The 19,749-nt window shown below is 34.2% G+C and overlaps 4 protein-coding genes across 8 annotated transcripts; 3 read left to right on the top strand and 1 right to left on the bottom strand.

Annotated features, from left to right (window-relative positions):
• Positions 1-1,627: 1,627 nt before the first annotated feature.
• Positions 1,628-4,548, top strand: LOC133292245 (transcription factor bHLH47). Of its 2 annotated transcripts, none has more exons than XM_061490641.1 (5): positions 1,628-1,869; positions 2,413-2,479; positions 3,205-3,323; positions 3,520-3,647; positions 3,825-4,548. In XM_061490641.1, the coding sequence occupies exons 2-5, from the start codon at positions 2,433-2,435 to the stop codon at positions 4,209-4,211; spliced, it is 681 nt and encodes a 226-aa protein (XP_061346625.1). In that variant the 5' UTR covers positions 1,628-1,869; positions 2,413-2,432; the 3' UTR covers positions 4,212-4,548. The 2 variants fall into 2 exon arrangements, with proteins under 2 accessions (XP_061346625.1, XP_061346624.1); XM_061490640.1 differs by having other exon boundaries at positions 1,629-1,869; positions 2,382-2,479; positions 3,825-4,546.
• Positions 4,549-5,793: 1,245 nt separating this feature from the next.
• Positions 5,794-8,682, top strand: LOC133292238 (HVA22-like protein a). Its single transcript, XM_061490629.1, has 5 exons — positions 5,794-6,108; positions 6,342-6,368; positions 6,483-6,605; positions 8,098-8,341; positions 8,432-8,682. The coding sequence occupies exons 1-5, from the start codon at positions 6,047-6,049 to the stop codon at positions 8,486-8,488; spliced, it is 513 nt and encodes a 170-aa protein (XP_061346613.1). The 5' UTR covers positions 5,794-6,046; the 3' UTR covers positions 8,489-8,682.
• A 2,009-nt stretch (positions 8,683-10,691) lies between these two features.
• LOC133292271 (microtubule-associated protein RP/EB family member 1A) lies at positions 10,692-14,863 on the bottom strand. Of its 4 annotated transcripts, XM_061490669.1 has the most exons (9): positions 14,619-14,863; positions 14,150-14,218; positions 13,970-14,056; positions 13,185-13,291; positions 12,821-12,963; positions 12,617-12,663; positions 11,851-11,949; positions 11,408-11,432; positions 10,692-10,918 (listed from the first exon to the last, which is right to left on the bottom strand). In XM_061490669.1, exons 1-9 carry the CDS (start codon positions 14,724-14,726, stop codon positions 10,803-10,805), a joined length of 801 nt encoding a protein of 266 aa, XP_061346653.1. In that variant the 5' UTR covers positions 14,727-14,863; the 3' UTR covers positions 10,692-10,802. The 4 variants fall into 4 exon arrangements, with proteins under 4 accessions (XP_061346653.1, XP_061346652.1, XP_061346655.1 ...); XM_061490668.1 differs by lacking the exon at positions 11,408-11,432 and having other exon boundaries at positions 10,692-10,928; positions 11,836-11,949; positions 12,617-12,693; XM_061490671.1 differs by lacking the exon at positions 11,408-11,432 and having other exon boundaries at positions 10,692-10,928; positions 11,836-11,949; positions 12,617-12,693; positions 14,150-14,214; positions 14,619-14,722.
• An 872-nt stretch (positions 14,864-15,735) lies between these two features.
• LOC133292231 (small ribosomal subunit protein uS4y-like) lies at positions 15,736-17,468 on the top strand. Its single transcript, XM_061490621.1, has 3 exons — positions 15,736-15,867; positions 16,018-16,399; positions 17,039-17,468. Exons 1-3 carry the CDS (start codon positions 15,840-15,842, stop codon positions 17,220-17,222), a joined length of 594 nt encoding a protein of 197 aa, XP_061346605.1. The 5' UTR covers positions 15,736-15,839; the 3' UTR covers positions 17,223-17,468.
• Positions 17,469-19,749: the final 2,281 nt, after the last annotated feature.

Here is a 19,749-nt window from a genome sequence, read left to right as displayed (position 1 = left end):
ATTTTATTCACTTAAATAGGTCCCACAATCTAATGTGCATTTACTCACTTAATTCACTAAATAATCCTCTTTGTAACCTAAGAGGTCCTCTAGGGTTTTAGAAATGAGATACAAGGTTAGAAACATGTGAATTTTAGCCACTTAAATGGGTCCTACAATCTAATGTGCATTTACTCACTTAATTCACTAAATAATCCTCTTTGTAACCTAACTTAAGCATTTGTCATCCTTTTTAACTCCCTAATATTTATGAATAATAATTATTTAATTATTTCCAAGTTGTGGATAATTTCGCTGGTACACAATTCTTACCGCGAAATGCACAGTGTTTGCACTTTTCCCTCGAAAAGTGATTTGCTTCCAAATTATTATTTCCTTCTAATTATCCTATTTTAAATATGGGGTAATTTTTTTTTTCTAAAATCATAATTTATTCTTATTAATATTATTATTAACTTATTAAAATTTTAATTTAACAGTGCGGGTTATTACATCTAACACGGTTAAGAAGAGACTTGAATGGAAAAAAGTTTAGGGAGATAAATGGAACAATGATCAAAGTTCCATTTTTTGCTAAAATTTTTATCCAAATGCCACGCGAACAATACTTTTTACCAGACTGCCACGTGTTATAATTCGCTACCATTGGTAGGAAATTTCATGGCCAATGATTTCGTGACACGTGGTCATATTGCAGACCAAATTCGCTACCACTGGTAGCGAATTATGACACGTCAGCTTTTTCCTACGAAAATGTGCCACATGTCACAAAATCATTGGCGAACGTAATTCGTTACCAGTCGTAGCGAATTACGTCACGTGACAGTTTAGTAAAAAGTATTGTTCGCGTGGTATTTGGTTAAATTTTTTTCCAAAAAGTAATATTTTGATCAATGTTCCGAGATAAATGATAAAAAAATAAGAGGGTAAGTAATTCAAAGGCAAATCATAAAGGGGTATTTTAATTGTTTCAAAAAAAATAAAAATAAATATATTGAAAACTTACAACATTATTTATTTTTCTTCTATTTCGCTTTTGTTTTATTTTTAATCTTATTTTTTTTCTTATATTTCTTTGTGTTCTTCAGTCTATTATCTTCTTTTCCAATTAGACTATTTTTTTTTATTTTTAATTTAAGTCTTTTTTGTCATTTTTGTAAATTTTTAACAACATATTTATTTTTTTATCCTCACTTTGTTTTTTTATTTTGATATATTTGATTTTTTTCTTTTTTTTCTTCAATCTATTTTCTTCTTTTCGAAACTATTATTATTTTTAAATTTTAGTCTTTTTTTTGTTATAAGTTTTTAATATATTTGGTCTTATTTTTTTCTTCTATTTTTAGTCTTTAATCTATTTTCTTCTTTTTGTTTTAGACGTATTTAATATTTTAATTTTTTTATAAGTGTTGTAATTTTCCGTTTTATTTTATGTTATTTTTTATTTATCTTTTTTTTTTTCGTCTATTCTTTTCTTTTTAATTATGAGAATATAAATGATTCAAAGTAAAATGATAGTTTTTATACTCTTCTTTTGTCACTTTTGTAAAATATATCCACGCGTTGCACGGTAAAATACACCATTAAAAAGTGTAAAAGACAAAAAGACCACGTGGGGAACTCATTTGTGGTGGTTCATCGCAGCGAAAGAGCATGACCTCGCCACGCGCCTTCGTGTGACAGCCACACTTCATCGCCAGAAATTCAATCCTCTTTTGTCTCTCCTCTGCCCTAATTTCAATTTTCTCACAAATTAAACTGTTTCATCTCTCGCTTCTAACTCTCGACAATGAACTTAATCCTTCCACCTTGATTCACAACACAACATATTCCAATTCTCTTCCTTCGGAATCGTCTTCGACGGAGTAGGTATGCAAAACCACTTTGCTCTTTGTGCAGATATATATATAGATACGATCCTTTGACACCGGTGTCAAATTTTAAGTTTGACACCTCATCTGAGAGCCGTTAGATCAAAAAAGATCAACGGTGTCACATGCTTATAAATCAGAGTCGTTGATTTTTTTGATCCAACTGCTCTCAGATGAGATGTCAAACTTATATATATATATATATATATATATATATATATATATATATATTCTTTTGGTGATTGGGTTGTTTTCCGTTTGATCCGTGGAATTTCTTGATGCTCTGTTTGGAGTCTATGAATTGTGGAAATTAAAGTTGGGAACTTGGCTTTTTATTTGGAATTAGAAGGGAAGGAAATTGATTGCTTCTGGAAACAGTAGTTTTACTTTGCCATTAACAGTTTCAAAATAATAGAAAGTATTCAGATTTTCCATGTACTTGTCCTTGGCTTTTTTTCTCTTTCTTTTTCTAAGGGTACAAAATTGAAATAGTTTGTTTTTCTACTTTAGGAAATTTTATTGCTGGAAGAATTGTATACAGGCATAGCTGCTGTTGTTAATATGGGATCAGAGAGTCTGGCTCCGATGGTTGAGACATCAAAAAACAGGTCAGAATATCTAATGTTTTCATACACACATACACACGCAATGGTAATCTAATATGTAGTTTCACCACAGAAATAAGAAATACCAGCTGCTCTTGCTGCTTCTTTTTTCTAATGAATTTGATGGGCGCTGGCAGTTTCTTAATTATGCAATTCCTTTTGTGATTCTTAGATTCAAATGTTTTTTGGGGGGGTTCTTGAATTTCAGTGACAAATGGCTTCATTGTTCTTATAGCTGGTGCAAGGCAAATGAAAACCTTCTTCACTGGATTTTTATTAGTTAATATTAATATACCACCATCGGATCCTTTGTTCTTAAATCGTTTTTGTTGTTACACAAGATAAATTTGGCTTTCTTCCATTATTTTCTTTGGGATAAAACTTTCTGAAATGGTTTAAAACATTTGATGTATTGAACTGATGCAAATATAAATATCCATTGTTCTGTGTGTTAAACTTCAAAGTTATTAGTCACTTCATCTGGCTGTACTTGTTGTTGCTACAAATTTAAATTTAGCCAGAATTACTGATAAAATATAGTAGTAGTGGTGGTGTTGGTGATGGCAGCAATAATAGTCGTAATACTAATAGCACTACATGCTAGATGTCTCTTGCACGGGTAGTTTATTTGAAACAACTCCATGCTAGATGTCTCTTGCACGGGTAGTTTATTTGAAACAATGAGTTCATTATCTGAATTCTGTTTCTGTAAACTTGATTTGCTTCAGGTCTTCTCCTGGTAAAATGAAGCAAGGGAAAGTTCCTAAGAGAGTTCACAAGGCTGAAAGGGAGAAAATGAAGCGTGAACATTTGAATGAACTCTTTCTTGATCTTGCCAATGTACTTGGTAACCTCTTCTCCCACTATCGAGTATCTTGAATATGTTCAAACTTTTCTGTGGCCCTTGTTTACTCCATTCAACATTACAATTATGTTTGCGTTTCCCTTTGTATATTATGCCACATTCGTCATATTGCCAGATATGATTTTAAGTGCTATTTTTCTTCCTTTCTTGGGGTTTTTTGGTGGTGGCGTGGGGATAGATCTAAATGAGCAGAACAATGGAAAGGCTTCTACATTGTGTGAAGCTTCTAGGCTGCTAAAGGACTTGCTCTGTCGGATTGAGTCCCTCAAGAAGGAAAACGTGTCTCTGTTGTCTGAATCTCGTTATGTAAGATTGACACTCTTTTTTCTCCTTTCCCTTCATTCTACCCTGTTGAGAGTACTGCATATTGAATTTTCATATGAATTGGGATGAGATTTAACATTTGCTAGGTGACTTGAAATCCTTTCTGTTTAAGTAATCTTGTATCTGACTGTATTTCATATGATTGCCTTCATTGGGCAGGTGACCATGGAGAAAAATGAGCTGAAGGAGGAGAATTGTAGCCTAGAATCTCAAATTGAGAAACTTCAAGATGAGATACAGGCAAGAGTGGTTCAGTCTAAACCTGACCTGAATGCACCTCCTCAATTGGAGCTTGAGCCACCAGAGCAGACAAATTTTCCAGGACATAGTCTCCAGTTGCCCACCATAGAACCTACCTTGCAGCAGGGACCTACGGTTTTGGTTGTCCCCTTTCATCCTGATCTCCAAGCTGCTTTTCCAGCTCCTAATGTTGCTGAGCTCACGCCTAAACCTACACCTGTTGTCAGTAAACCACATCCCAGGTATCCCACACCAGCAGATTCATGGCCATCAAAGCTGCTTGGAGATCAACCAACTTCAAGTTAAGCATGTTAATTTGTAGAGTTTTAGTTCTAATTCTAGTATTGGGATAACCTGCCAACTAGCTTTCCTAATAGCAATGCCTCTCTGGATCTTTCCTGTATTATATATTCAATTATATAAGAGAATTTTACTCAGTTGTTTTTCTCCTAATAACTTTTCTCTAGGCATTACTTTTGACTCGAGTTAGTTCATTTTCTTTTCCTTTGTTTTTTAGGGGCTTAAAGCTTCTAGTTACTTGTAGATATGATTTTTGTGGTTCTTTTCCTTGGGACCATGGCTAATGATTAAGCACTAGAAATGAATGGATTCGTCTATTCCAGGATGAAATCTTTTCTCGGCACTTCTTTTTGACGAGAGTTTTGGGGACTTGAATATGGGAAAAGAATTGCTCTTAATATCGTTTTTCGCTTTCAATATAAAGGAAGAATAAATTAGCCACTACTTCGTCTCTCTTTATTTCTACTTTGGTGGGATAGGGTCAAATTATGGTTGAATAGGGGGGAGGACTCATTGTGAGTTTAGGTGTGATTTGATTTTAGATTCGTGTATTTACCTGTAAGTGATTTTATTAGCCGAACTAATATACATATTCTCTATTGTTTCTTAATTGTTAATAAAGAAAAGGGTTTATATTTTTAATAAAATAGGAATATCTGATTTTTTTTTTTAAATTTATAAAAGTTTACTAATTGTAACTTTTTATAGCTGTTAGCATATGTAATTTTTCTTCCAGTCCTCAATTTTAACGATATCAAAATGAATTGAATTTCATGAATCGACTTGAATAATTTGAAAATAAATTGAGTTGAAAAATTTGACATGTAGGATAGATTAATATAATTGAAACTAAAAAATATTTTGCAGTGACATGTCTCGAGTTGATTTGACCGACTTAATACAAGCTAGTCTTTAAATTTAAAAAATATCAAAATTAATTATTAAAATGTAAGGTTTACTTAAATACTATTTTAAATCAAATATTCTAGTAATAATTATATTTAAAATTTTAATATATTAAATTATTCTAGGAAACTATATAAAATTTATTTTAAAATTTATAATTATATAAATAGATAAATAAAACTTGCAGGCATAGTAAATAACAGCAAACATAAAAAAATATACTTGGCTCGACCAAACTTCAACTACGTTGACTCGTATACAGCATGCGTCATGCCCAGACACCGAATTTACACTCCCACAAATAAATTTTATATCATTTCATAATTTTTAAATAATCCTCTTACTCGTCATTCGACAGAAAATAACAATCTAGCAATTCCAAAAAATAAAATAAAATTGTAACAACTTGGTAGAAATTAAAAAGAAAAAGAAAAACATACGGAAAAGGAACAGAACATAGAATAAAACAAAAAATAAATGTAAGTTATAACAGATGTTTCATTCCGTTAAATAAGTTTGTAAAACAGCGTAAGATAATGTCGGAAGTAGTAATTTCGTAATTATGTTGGTTCTTTGATCCTTAACCTTGTAATTGTGTTTACGTACAAAGCTTTATTTGGTGACCGAACCCACTAATCCCTAATCCGTACAAAGCTTCACTAGTGTCGGGGGCACACAAAAACACCTCCTTACAAGGTCACACTGTTTTAGAATCCTCTCTTTTCTCGTTGTCACTCCTGCTTTTCGCCACACCTATCTCCATTCGTTCTCTCTCTCTCTCTCTCACACACACACACAGAGACAAGCAAGTCGGTGCCAATCTAAACTCTCTCTCTCACACACACACACACTCTTTTTCCCCTTTGTGTTGTGAGAGTAGTGTGTTTTCAAAAGGCACAGACAGAACAGAAACACTCGCTTGAGAGAGATCAGAGATGGGATCTGGGGCCTGGAACTTCCTCAAGGTGCTTCTCCAAAATTTCGATGTCCTTGCTGGGTATGTTTTTCCTCATCCTACTCTAGTATCGCATTGGCCGCACAGCCACCCAAACCCAAACACACTAGTGTGTTTGAATCTCTGGCTAAAAAGAGATTGGAGATAACTAAACCATTGGTGCAAAAGCCATTAAAATAGGCTACACGCTTCACATCGTACCGAAATAGCTAAAATAAACCCTATTTATTCAATGTTGTTTTTAGACACTGATACCTATGTTCTTTCTCTTGCAGGCCTGTTATTAGTCTTGTTTATCCTCTGTAAGTAACACTATTCCGTTTGCGTTTATTTCATTGTCCTGTGATAGGTGAAGCAATTGTCTGAGAATAGGCCTTTGATTCATGGTTTGTGTCGGTTTTCATACTTTGCCGCAGATATGCTTCGGTTAGGGCAATTGAGAGCAAGTCTCCTATTGATGATCAGCAGTGGCTAACTTACTGGGTTCTATATTCCTTGATCACCCTCTTTGAACTTACTTTTGCCAGACTTCTTGAATGGTATACATTTTTGCTCTCTCTCTTTCTCTCTTTATTTTATGATTTTTCTCGTTTACCTTAATATTTTTGGAAGACTAAATCAGCACTCAGTAAATGTGACTATAAACTTGAGAGCTGAGATTTTAGTCTTTGTTGTTTGCAACTTGTTGTGGATGTAGTTTATTGCGTTGTCTTAAGAAAATGTGGTTAAGTACCTATATATTAATATAGGTGTCAGTCATGTGTGATTCTCCATATGATAATTCTGCATTTATTTCTGTTATTTGTTTCCTAGTTTAGGTTGATTAGGCCCATAAGTCTGCAACCTTAAACTATTTGTTTCAGTCATGATCCTCGAACTGAGTCACCATGAGTCTTGATTCTGGACTTGATCCTAGACCCAAGTCACCATTATGATCCTGAAATGGATCTTGAAGTACTATTTCAATGTCCAACCTACCCACATTTGGATTACTTGTTAACGGTTGATCAAGTTCAATAGATTTTCCCTCTGATACAAAACGTTTTGGTCCCGGTGTTATAATATCAATCTCTTTAAGTCCATGTTATGCATCCACTATCATTATCTCGTACCCCTTTTTATTTCTGTATGATTTTGTTTACTATTCCTGCTGCTGTTGTGTTATAGACAACTCTTGCTCCTGTCTGGATATGTCTGACCTCCCCTGGTCCATGATTCCAGTTTTATTTCTGGAAACTATGAGATTTGATTGGGCGAATTTGTGTGTGGCTAACACCCTTAAATTTGTAACAATCTTCATGGAATTAACAAAAAAATACAGAGAAAACAAAAGTTCTGTTTATCTACAATATAAAACTAGTTCTAAAATTGGTTTTTTTTTTTTAAAAGGGTATTTCAAGCTCAAGTTGACTTTGGCCACCCGGGGGTTATCCATGAAATCTTAGTAGCTTTTGATGATTGATTTAAGGGTAATTTATGGTAAGAGCAATCAAAGAAAAAGCAGTTTTTTAATTGTCAAGTGCCATTGTAGCCAAGCTTGGCCAGCTATACTTCCGGTTTTGGTTTCCAATCATGTCTGATGCTTCATCAATTACTGTTCTGTCTTACGGAGTCATTTTTTACAAGCAGCACTTTGTATATTCATGTTGGCCCCTTTGATTTGCTATATGGTTATGTATAAAGACACTAATGAACCTGACTGCAAGTTTTTTAAGGTTTTCTGACTATTTGAGCTGCAGATTTAATGCCTTATTGTTTCCATTGAGATTGATAATTTTACAAAACACAGTAGTCATTCATGTACAATCTTATAGACATTTCGAGTAAATTTTTTTTATGTTTATCATAGATGGCATTACAAAAGGGCTTCAATGCAAGTATAGTTTAGTATGTAATTAGAGGCTAAAGTTGATTTTCTGCAGTGCATTTTCTGCATCATATCATTCTTTGTAGGATTTTTGTTGTATTATATTTAGAAGGGCATGAGAAAGTATTAAACTTTTGGTTGAATTTCTGCAATATATATGTCAGGATTCCTCTATGGCCATATGTAAAGCTGATTGTAACCTGCTGGTTGGTCCTTCCTTACTTTAGTGGTGCTGCGTACGTTTATGAGCATTATGTGAGACCTTTCTTTATCAATCCTCAGACCATTAACATTTGGTATGTTCCAAGGAAAAAGGATACCTTAGGTAAGCCAGATGACATTCTTACTGCTGCAGAGAAGTACATTCAAGAGAACGGAACAGAAGCATTTGAGAATCTGATCAATAGGGTATTTGCATCTGTAAAACTTGGTTATTGTGGAATTACGCTTTTTTTTTTTGACTGACCTGTTAGTAATAATGGTGCCATCACTTTGCAGGCTGATAAATCAAGAATGGGTGGTGGTCATTATACTATGTATGATGAGACCTATTAAATGCAAATCCTGTAGCTTCAGCCATATTCGGGATAAGGGGTTGCATGTACATGTTTGCTTGTTACTGATGTTTTGTTTTTTCGTCTTTGTATTATCGTGTAACTATCTTACGATTAGTCATCTATGTTATCCATAACGGCCATGACACACGGATGGTATATATATAACTGAAACTGGTCTTTTTCTTTGTTATACCCCTAACAATAAACTCGATTAGCACGTTTGGATGTTTTTTTTTTCTAATTTTTTTCTCTCTCTCAATTTATGTCTGCAGTTGGAAGTCAAATTTTCAAAAAACAGAAGTCAAGAAAATTCAATTAAATATGTTTTATTTTTTAAAGCTAAAATTCTTCACTTCTAAAGTGGCAGGAGCTAGAAGCTTTAAATCCAATTTTACCCTCAATTTTTTCCCACTTCCTCTGTACGGAGACACCATATTTCCTTTTTATCAGTCTTGATCTCTTTCGTTATCATCATTGGCAGATAAAGATGAAGCACGTTGTTGTTTCTCGAGTCGTTTAATTTTCCTCTCCAAGAATATAATAATTTTTTATTATTATATATTTTCTGTCACGTAAGTGTGTCTTGTGTTCAGCAAGGGGAGTATGGATCCCTCCGTCGTCTCCTGTGCTTCCAACTTGAGTTCTTGTGCCTCCTACCTCGGTAAATTCTCCTTTTTCAGTTCCTAATCTCAATCAATGTTATTAAACCGATCCGGTTATTAGTCTGATCGAGGTACTGAGTCAATAGGTTATTGGTTTAATCGTATGACACGGTAAATATATGTACATTTATAATTTATATTAAAAAAAGACTTTAATGTTTCTACAATGAATGTAGGTAAGTTATTTACCTTCGCTCTCAAAATGATGTTTTTTTGAGTTGAAAAATTAAAAAATTATAATGAAAATTACTATTATAACCTTAAAATAAATTGTAATTACAAAGTTATCTTGATTTTCGTCTCAAAATAATGTCGTTTTGAGCTCAATGTAGATAAGTTATTTAATATCTACATTGACAGTAAAAAAGCAAACCCTTAAAAAAATTGTAAACATACTGAAATATATGTAAAAAATAATATCAATTTTAAATATTTAAATATGAAAAATAGTAAATCACACATTATTATCGAACAAAGAATCAAACCAACATACCAATAGGCCATGCTTGATAATATTAGTGTTGTAGCCTTATAGGTACGTAATTTATGTAAGTCAATAGATAACAAATCATTCAAATATTTTAAAAGAAAATAAACCATTTGTAAATTTTAAAAAATGATATTCTTTATGAATTTTCTTTTTGGAAATAATTTTTTTTTATAAATCAGGTCGGATATTGGATGAACCGACTGGATCACCGGTTTTCACCAAAATCAGTCGGGTTGCACCGGTTCACACCGATTCCAATGCTTGGCGAATTTGCTACTTCACCCAAACCAGTTTATCGGTTCCCGAGTCGATCCAATGATCTCAATGCTTTTGTACTTAAAATGCGCATGAAAAATAAAAAAAGAATAATAATTAAAAAAAAGTAAAAAATACAACTAAAAATTCACTCTCTTTTTTTGGTATACCTAAATTAAAGACATATTTGATAAGAATCGAATCCAAGTTCTATCCACCTACTCAGCCTATGTTGCCAACTAAGCTATACTCATTAAGTAAAATTCACAAATTTTTGAGTAAAAATAAAAGTGTTTTATTTTAATGTTCAAATATATATATTTTTTAAAAGTACTTTATAGATATTACATATAATGAAATCATGTTCCTAAAAATCATCTCCTACAATCCCAAAATGATATATTTTAGAATTGAAAATTTCATTTCTTTCTTACAACTTGAATCCTCCCACAAAACCCTTTAATTTTTATTTTTTCAAATCCCAAAATGATATCAGGGTTGTGACAAAAGAAACACTAAACCATATATCAAGATATTTAAATTTAAAAAACATCCTTTTTTAAAAAAGAAAAAGAAAAAAAGAGCACCCGAGTCATTTTGAGTGAAAGTTTTTTTGACATTACACATTCAGAGAGCTTGGCAGTTAATTTCATACAGTGGACAAACAAAACAGTGAAAATACTTTGGCTATAACCACTAGAAGTTCTTTATATAGTTTAACTCTATTAATTGGCAAGACAAGTCATTATGTCATCTGATTATCCATCCAGGCTTACAAGGAAATAAACGCACCAGACAAACAACATTCATTATATGGCACTTTACGGCCTCAGCACTGAGTTTGTTTAAAAAAGAGTTTGCCAAATATCTTACGCAAACAAGCAAGGAACTAGTTTTGTGAGTAATCAGGCTTCAATTTCTGCTTCAGCTCCGACACCGTTCATAGTTTGATTAAGGTAATCTTGAGCTTCATCTAATGCTGATTCGTTTGCATCATCAGCATATAAAATCGTCTTAATTGCTACAGACATCTGCAAAGAGAACATGCAACAATTGCTTACATTTATTTAATTCATTTTTTTTTTTTTTTTATCGTTGAAGTTTATTGTTTAACAAACACTGATGTACAAACGCTTAATTATTGACCATGATCTGGAGGTGATTGGGTTGCTAACCCAGGTTAAGGAATGGATTATTTGCAAATATAACGGTAAGCAGTTTCAAACACTAATCACTAATGCATAACACCATCGTCCAGCTTTATATAATACCAGAGCAAACACACAGCTTGAGAAAGGAAGCAAGGGTTCTGATGCTTAAAAAGAGGCAGAAAAAACAAAGTTGGCAAAGATAACAACCACCACCATAGCCTTTTCCGCTCTAGTTGGGATTGGCTAAATGAATCAAAGGAAGTCATTACTTAATGTAAAAATCCAATTCTTCAGAGAGGCCATTTAGATCTAAATCATTTTAGTGTTTTTTCACTCAGTTTTTCTTAGTCTAGTTCTACCTCTAATTATTGGGCTATCCTCTAACTAATTACTACACAGCTACACACCCTAACAGAAGGTCATTTCTGTGTCATCACTAGCAAAAAAATAGAATTCAGAACTCAAGCTCAAAGATGACCATACCCCATCCCATCCACTTAACCAGACTCATCAACTATATAAACAACTCCCGAAAGTATACATGTCGATGCCAAAACCATAAATTTTCTTAGCAAGAACTTCTGTTATGTTTATTGCCCCATTACCAGTCAATCATAAAGGTAATAGGAAATTCAGATAAAAGAAAACTTATTAGCTTAATCAAAAGAATAGAAGATGATATACATGTTGCAGTAGACACGAATTAGACATGATGACAAGCATAATGAAAAAGAGAAAGACCGATATTCATTTGTGAATAAAAATAAGCCTTTATTAGAATTCTTACATAGTCATTCTCCACTTCTGGAATCTGACAAAGAATTTCTATATCTCGTAGTTTTGCAAAGTAAAAGTCTCTTTCTTTTTCCAGGTGATCCACTGCAAATTTGAGATCAGTAATCTGTGAAACAAGAAAAAGAAGAATAAACAAGTGGACAACTAACAAACGATACGGTAAACACTTTTTCATTAAAATAATCAAGTCAAGTGACAAACTTTCAATTGCAATACCATGTAAGAGCACAGGCAAAACCAGCAGGGGAGCATCAGGAAAATCAACAATGTTTACATCCATGAAGCAAATGCTTTGGTGTAGAATTTTATACAAATAAATGGAAACAGAATTTGCGTCATTCAGTAACTCCAAGGACTTTTTTGGTTATTGTTAGAGAAATATAAAACCATTAATGTAGCCTCAGTCAACAGCTTAAACTTTTTGGTTGAAATGGTTCTTTACATGGAATCAGAGCCGACATGACTTAGTGGTCATGAGTTACATCATCACCGCCCCTCATTCTATTAATAAAAAATAATTAAATATTGTGGAGTTTGTTAGCACAGATAAGCTAGACTTGATACATCATCCACCCTTCAAGTCCAATGGGTTTTCGTGTGAGGGGGGCGTGTTGTAGAAACATAAAACTATTGATGTAACCTCACCCAACAGCTTAAGCTTTTGGGTTGAAATGGTTTTTTATAGTTATATATCCATCTCCAAATGCACGAAGAAGAATCATTTGTTGCCCCATTGCTATAACTGTTACAGGCAGAGAATCTAATGTTCATACCTCTTTGGACAAAGCCTGGATCTCTACTGAAGAATTAGCCCCAACTTCTGCTTCAATTGACCTGAATGGCTTGGCCACTACACTCAACATATATCAACCAAAAAGCAAAACAAAGAAAAGCACGAGAAAAGGAAAAGATTAACATGGTAAAAGCATCAGGCAAAATGCTGAACAACTTTGAATCAAAGACACCAAGAAGCTAACCAGAGGTTATATTAGGACCGAGTTTGTCGCCTGAACCAGAATTATTCATACTATTTGTTTGCAGTGACTTTGAGCTCTTCGTAGAACACTTAAGATTGCGGTCCTTTCCAACCTTGACCCTTCGCTCCACTGGATTATAGTTCCTGGAAATAAAATTAAAAATAATAAATTATTTGACAACATATATAGTACAATATGAGAAATATGAATGCCTGGCCTAAGAAAGAATTTCTAATTATTGAATTTGAAATGACGTGCATCACACAAGTAATATTACAATTACGGATTCCTACAAGTAATATACACACATTGGTATTCGGAGCTCTTTAAATGATGGCAAAGATACTCAAAGCAAGTAGCATACTCATTCATAATGCCACCATTCACAGAATCACAGTAACGTTTCAGCCATTGTAGGAACTCCAAGTTGTCCAAAGGTCGGCCTTTAACAAGCCTGCTAACTTCAATATGCTGCCATAGGGTAGTCATGTTAAGCCTCCATTAAATATAAACAGTAACATTTTTATTTTATTATATTTGTATTTTAAACAGTAACATTTGATTGCACCAAAGTACTTTCTTCTACTAGTTTTCAATCTCACGTGAAGCTATTATCTAAAGTACATTTACCATTAAATCAAGAGGGAAGATTCACACTCGGGCATAAAACTTATCCAACCAATCAAACTGGGATTGAGCATAAAAACGAGATTGCACACCAAATTTTCCTTAACCAAATTTCTAATGTTGCTTTTGCCAACCTGCCTAAAGAGATAATTCCCTGAAATTGCAGTCTGCAAGTGATGCAAGCTTGAGGATACAAATTGGGGGCTAAGCGAAAGGGAGAAGGAAGCATTAATAAAGAATAGGTGATCTGGAGTTGGAATGAAATTCCACTCATTAAATTTATACATCAATAGCATTTCTAGGCCTTGATAAACACATTATTTTCCCATATACTAAAAGTTTAATAGTGGTAAATCATTCCATTGAATCCCCAAACAAAGAAATTTGATTACTGCTAGTCTGAGCACTTGAAAGTTATAATAAGCCATCCTAGCATTATTTCTTTCTTTCTTATTTACTAAAGCAAAGCTCTGTATAATTCCAAGTATTCCACTTAACATAATCATGGGAAGAAACAGATACCTTGTCAATTTTCAGCTTGTTGAACACATCCTGCAGAATTTTGTAATTCTGGATCATATCATACTCCGTCTTTGCATCAAAGTTCACCTAGAATAAAACCCGCATTGCAAAAATTAACCTTCATCAAATTAAAATATCAAAAGAGTCCAAAGAAAGTTAAAAGCAAAGTAATGTTGCCACCTTGTGCATTGGAACAACCCCTGGATAAGTCATATCCATGATCTGGCATTGTACAGCACCAGATGCTGCCTAGCCAAGAGAATAACCAGAATCAGAACCAAAAAGTAGATCTCAATCATAGATAACATGCCTAGAGTTACTTTAGCATTAACTGTTCAGCTTTCCTGTTAATAGTGTAGCCTTCTTTTAATGATGGAACATAATCCTTGCCCCAAAATTATTCTTTAGAAAATAATAAAATAATAATAACCCATGCAAAACATAGAATTTAGATCATAATAGCATGGATGTTCACATTCACACTTGAACAGTGTTCTGTAAGTTATATCAACAGCCAATGTAATTACCAACATCCTTGGAAGTTCTACTTGTCCAAATTCTTTTGAAACACATAGCAACAGTGTATACAAGTACATTGTAAACTCTGAGTTTAGCAAAACATGCAAAAGGGGTCCACATAGTTAGTTACCCCCTCAATGCGCGAGAGATTGAGCTGGAGCCGGTTGTTGATCCAAGTCAAAATCTCATTCCTGCCGACAAAGTAAGCACTATCCATCATGCCTATACTCGACGTCATTTCCGACAACAACCTTAGAGAGACCCAGAAAGAGGGGGGGGGGGGGGGGGGGGGGGGGAATGGGACTGAATTGAGTAGAATAAGAAGGAAACTTGGGTGTTTTGAAGACGTTAGAGCGAAATCTTAAGTGGGTCTGAACAAAGTTTCGATTTTTATTTCGGGAAATCGGAAACCGAAGGAAGGGAATTGGGGGGTTACGGATTGGATTGGTTTTGAGAGAGAAGGAGAAATGGAATCTGTGAGTATGGCATTGTGGGATTAGGAATTTGTAGTCATTCACTCTTCACTCTTCAATCTTCACTACATAACGCGTAACGCTTCACTACATGCTATTTTTTAGAATTAACATGTCTCTCGTATCTCGTATCAATGTTGGTGCATCGTAGGTCTCACCTCACACACCCAGTTCTAACGCTAAGCTAGTGAGCTACCATCATGCTAATATTAGATGCCAAGTGGAAAAGGATTACATTCTAAAGTTTCTACTTTCATCGTATAATTTATTTAATTTTTAGCTAAAAGAGGTTGAGTAGGTGGAGGTGGAATCTCATGGATTACTTCTGCCGTAGATGCTAAAAAGTAAAAAAACAAATAACCGGCCCTCATAAAGGGAATATCTCGGATTGGATAAATTTTAAACCAGAGCAAGTGTTTTCTCTCAGCCTAATCAGTGTTACCAAACACAGGAAGAAGCCCTTTTATAATTATAGCTATTAAGTACATCAACATTATAAAAACATTTTTATTTTTAGGTAAATTTTTTAAAATACACATTTAAAAAATTATTTTAAATTACAAAAGGACATTAATAACTAATTAAAGTAAAATATAAAAGATATAAATTAATATTTAAATTAAAAGTTAAAAAATATTTAAAGAATAAAGAAATGTGAGTAATATGGGCCTCCATATTTGGGCTGCTTTGCTCAATTGGGTTCACTTTTGTGTTTGGATTATTATGGCTGGCAGATGAGTGGACCTTAAAGCGAAAAGTCCGGCCCTACTTGAATTAGGGTTTTGAGGTCGCCATAAAATGAGAAACGTAGTGTAAAAGCCTAGATTACCAGAGCGGAGAAGAGAAGAGAAGAGAGGAGAAGGAGACAGTGAAGAACCATGGTGCACGTTAACTTCTACAGGAACTGTGAGTCTCTAACTTGTTGATTTTGATCGATCTATGTATCTGTTTAATTGAATTTTAATTTAATCTGATTCTGATCTGAGACACTGAACGATTTTATATTACAACCAAAAATTCATTTCTATATCGCATTGTTTATTATTGTTTGAATAGATGGGAAAACCTTCAAGAAACCTCGTCGTCCGTACGAGAAGGAACGTTTGGATGCTGAGTTGAAGCTTGTCGGAGAGTACGGTCTTCGGTGCAAGAGGGAACTGTGGAGGGTTCAGTACGCTCTCAGCCGCATCCGTAACAATGCGAGGAATCTCCTAACCCTAGATGAGAAGAACCCCCGTCGGATCTTCGAGGGTGAAGCCCTTCTCCGTAGGATGTTCCGTTACGGGCTCCTCGATGAAACACAGAACAAGCTCGATTATGTGTTGGCTCTCACCGTTGAGAATTTTCTCGAGCGTCGCCTTCAAACCCTTGTCTTCAAATCCGGCATGGCTAAGTCTATTCACCATGCTAGAGTCCTCATCAGGCAGAGGCACATCAGGTTCTCTCTCTCTCTCTCCTCTCTTTTATTTATCTCTCGTTGTTTACATGCCAGTAGTGGCTTTGTTATTTGTTGATTTTCAACCTTAATGAGATAAAATAACAAATCTTGTTTCCAATCTTTTCTATGTTGTGTGATATTTGCACGAGACTTAGGTGATTGTGTTCTTCCTGCGCTTAATGATTGTTTGTGATTTTTCTATCTAGTACGATGTCAAATGGTCTTTTATTTTGTATCTAATGACAGTCAGAGTCTGCAAAGTTTATGTTTTTTTCAACTCAATAATTATACGATGGCCTTTGTATGTATCTTGTGTGGCCACTGCTTGACACTTGCTTGCAACTCAGATTTCTCAGGGTAGTAGCTTTTGTTGAACTTTGGTCATTCTCCAATTTTGGATTATGGAATTGTGCAACATGATCTGTTGGTGCCGCTTTCGGAGTAACAGCTATTAAAACAAGCATTAATTTTCACCAAATAAATTCTTTGTTGTTCAAGATGAAGCCCTGTTCCCTTTTGTATTTTCCGTTTGTTGTTTTCTTGAATTTCTGAAGATGCTTTAACATGTTGCTGTCAATTTATTTATTTTTAATGACATTGTTTGGGAAATAGATTTTAATGTCATTTTGGGCTTGACAGGGTTGGAAGGCAGGTGGTGAACATCGCATCATTCATGGTGAGGGTTGATTCACAGAAGCACATTGACTTTTCACTCACAAGTCCACTTGGTGGTGGTCGTCCTGGAAGGGTGAAGAGAAAGAACCAGAAAGCAGCTGCTAAGAAAGCTGCTGGTGGAGATGGAGATGAGGAGGATGAAGATTAAATTATGAGTATATGTCTTTTGCTAGTGCTGATATCTTGCGCGAGATTTTATTAATGTTGGGGGTAGACTTTTTAGATTTCTGTCATGCTAGACTCTAATTTTGTTTCCAACCTTGTTTCTTGTTTGAGGAAAATCTTTGCCCGGGATGTTGATTTTAAAGTGTTCATTTTAAAGTATTTAAGTTTTGATCCAATGGCTATTTGGTCTCTGGTATGTCCGCTACTCGCATCATCTACTAATAAATTGGTGATTATAGGTTTCAAAAAATTAATTAAAAAATCATTATATTGGAGTTTAAATGCACCATGTTATTTTTTTGGATCTTTTGATCACAGAATCATAAATTACTTAAGGCCTGGATCTATGGTTTTTCATAGAGTGCAATTCCTTATGCTTAATATTAATGTTACAAGTCCATTTGATTCTGAGCATTAATTTAAGACTTTACTTCCAGCGGACAAGTTTATAGAATTGTATGTTGCATCTGATTTGTAGTCTCCATTTTAATGTTTCTGCTAAACAATTATTTTCTTGGAGAGTTTGATTGCCGCGTCTTCATGTATAATTTGAATTTAGTTCAGCTGTGACAGAAAATCCTAATATAGTTTGAATTTGCAAAAATAATTAAAATGAAAATCGAATGCACCAAGGTATCTCTACTGGTTAGATAATCCTCCACTTTCGACTATACAAATCTTGTGGCAAAACAAAAAAGTTGCAGGTGATGCGCGGGAGGCCCGACCATTCTTTATCCATTGGTTTTGCTCAACTCAAATTTGTTGTGTTCTTAAGAATTAATTTCAACATCCACCTGGGAATAAAATTTCAAAATCTACCACCATTCTGTCTTGTTCCGTACTTCAAATTTTTGGGTAGAGAAAGGTAGAAAATGTAAAATGCAGGTGATGGTTTCTATTGAGTAGAGAAAGGAGACATTTATTATGGTTCCTAAAATCTTCTATGACTGTGTCGTCCGTATCATAATATTTACAGAATACCCTATTAACCTTTCACAAAGTTTCCTTGAAGCTGTTCCAAGCTGGTCCGAACACAAACTTGGCAGGCTTAAATATGTTTTTAAAGGTTCAATAAATTACAGGAGTTTGATAAACATAAATTAATGATTAAGATTGAGTGTAAAATTTAATATTTTTGTATGATGTAATTAAGATTGAGTGTAAAATTTAATATTCTTATACGAAGATCCTACCCTTATGTCGTAACACCCAAATAAAAAACAATAATAATAATAAATAACCCCGCACCCATGTTTCTCTTTGTAGACCCCATCACACCATCATCTTCTGCCTCTGATCATCCCATCCCGTCATTCAGAGAACCCTCTTTCTCTCTTTTCTTAATTGTCAAGCAAACGACCTTACTCTTGGTGTCTGGTTCCCCACATAGCAACTTCTTCCCTGACCGCCAAATAGCCACATAATCCTCATTTGAGTCCAGCTCTTGCATTCCTTTGGAGTAGGATAGAACACACCGTTTCATTTCTGCACCCATATGTGCAGTTGCTGGAAATTCTACTAAGATAGAGGGAGAGACGTTTTGCACAGAGCAAACATGAAACTCCAATGGGTAAGTACCTTGATGGAGACGTTCCTTCTTCTTCCTTGCAAACTTGGTTGTGGATGACATGAGTTGTGTAGGAATTGTTTAAAACGATGGTTTATTTTGTTAAATAGATTGTAATGACAATTTCAGAACTCCTCCCTTCATGCATGTGGGTATTTGGGTTAGAAAATCAATTTGATAAAAATCCCTTTTTATTTACTGGAAAATCATTTTTCGGGTACAATAGGGACATGCAAAGATAGATTAGAACCATTATTAAGCCAGAAAGATGATAATTTTGGGTAAAATGAAGTTCTGGATGGATATTTGGTTATTTGCGACCAACTATATAGATATTGGGAAAAATGTGTCATTTTAAAGGATTCAAAGTTGTGTCATTTTAAGAGAGAGGAAGAGATAGATAAAGGAGGAGAGAGATTTGACAAAAAAAGGTGTGGGTCCCACCTCTTTGTGAGAGTGAAAGGATATAAGTCGTATCATTTAAAAGGATAAACATTTTTCCTATAGATATTTGTCGAGAGATAACCCGATATGTGATATTCAGATATGATACCCCGACATATGATATTCAGATATGATATCTGACATGTGATATCTTGATATGATATCCCGATATGTGAACAGTAACGATGCATGTGAATTGTAATAGGATTTTATTTTATTTATAACATATAATATTGAATGTCATGAAATGCTATGGTTGCATATGAGTTATTAGCTTACATGTTGCTATAGAATAAATGTATACATGCTTTTGAGAAGAATGGTTAATACATTTAACTTAATTGTGGTTGATGTATCTTATGTTATAGTAACAGTTTAGTTGACAACTGTAAGGGACGCCTCACCGAATCTTGAGCTCAATTTACATATTGTTCAACTAGTGCACATAATACATATACAGTAGCTTACTTCTTGAGGCGGAAGGCCATACAGTTGCATG

This window comes from Gastrolobium bilobum, unplaced genomic scaffold (genome assembly GCF_033153095.1).
Source record: "Gastrolobium bilobum isolate Gb01-03AN ecotype WA unplaced genomic scaffold, APGP_CSIRO_Gbil_v1 utg2182, whole genome shotgun sequence".
Lineage (NCBI taxonomy): Eukaryota > Viridiplantae > Streptophyta > Magnoliopsida > Fabales > Fabaceae > Gastrolobium > Gastrolobium bilobum.
Note: the sequence above shows the minus strand (reverse complement) of the source record. Positions and strands in the feature narration are given on the sequence as shown.

Excerpts from the sequence above, each read along its gene's own strand:
- LOC133292271 (XM_061490668.1), bottom strand. The coding sequence starts at position 14,726 with ATGACGTCGAGTATAGGCATGATGGATAGTGCTTACTTTGTCGGCAGG. Across the intron at positions 12,964-13,184 it reads AATGGTGGCATTATGAATGA|GAACTATAATCCAGTGGAGC; the intron begins GTATGCTACTTG and ends TTTTATTTCCAG. Across the intron at positions 11,950-12,616 it reads TCCAGGCTTTGTCCAAAGAG|ATTACTGATCTCAAATTTGC; the intron begins GTATGAACATTA and ends CTTGTTTCACAG.
- LOC133292231 (XM_061490621.1), top strand. The coding sequence starts at position 15,840 with ATGGTGCACGTTAACTTCTACAGGAACT. Across the intron at positions 15,868-16,017 it reads CGTTAACTTCTACAGGAACT|ATGGGAAAACCTTCAAGAAA; the intron begins GTGAGTCTCTAA and ends TTGTTTGAATAG. Across the intron at positions 16,400-17,038 it reads ATCAGGCAGAGGCACATCAG|GGTTGGAAGGCAGGTGGTGA; the intron begins GTTCTCTCTCTC and ends TGGGCTTGACAG.
- LOC133292238 (XM_061490629.1), top strand. The coding sequence starts at position 6,047 with ATGGGATCTGGGGCCTGGAACTTCCTCAAGGTGCTTCTCCAAAATTTC. Across the intron at positions 6,369-6,482 it reads ATTAGTCTTGTTTATCCTCT|ATATGCTTCGGTTAGGGCAA; the intron begins GTAAGTAACACT and ends ACTTTGCCGCAG. Across the intron at positions 8,342-8,431 it reads TTGAGAATCTGATCAATAGG|GCTGATAAATCAAGAATGGG; the intron begins GTATTTGCATCT and ends ATCACTTTGCAG.
- LOC133292245 (XM_061490641.1), top strand. The coding sequence starts at position 2,433 with ATGGGATCAGAGAGTCTGGCTCCGATGGTTGAGACATCAAAAAACAG. Across the intron at positions 2,480-3,204 it reads GTTGAGACATCAAAAAACAG|GTCTTCTCCTGGTAAAATGA; the intron begins GTCAGAATATCT and ends GATTTGCTTCAG. Across the intron at positions 3,648-3,824 it reads TGTTGTCTGAATCTCGTTAT|GTGACCATGGAGAAAAATGA; the intron begins GTAAGATTGACA and ends TTCATTGGGCAG.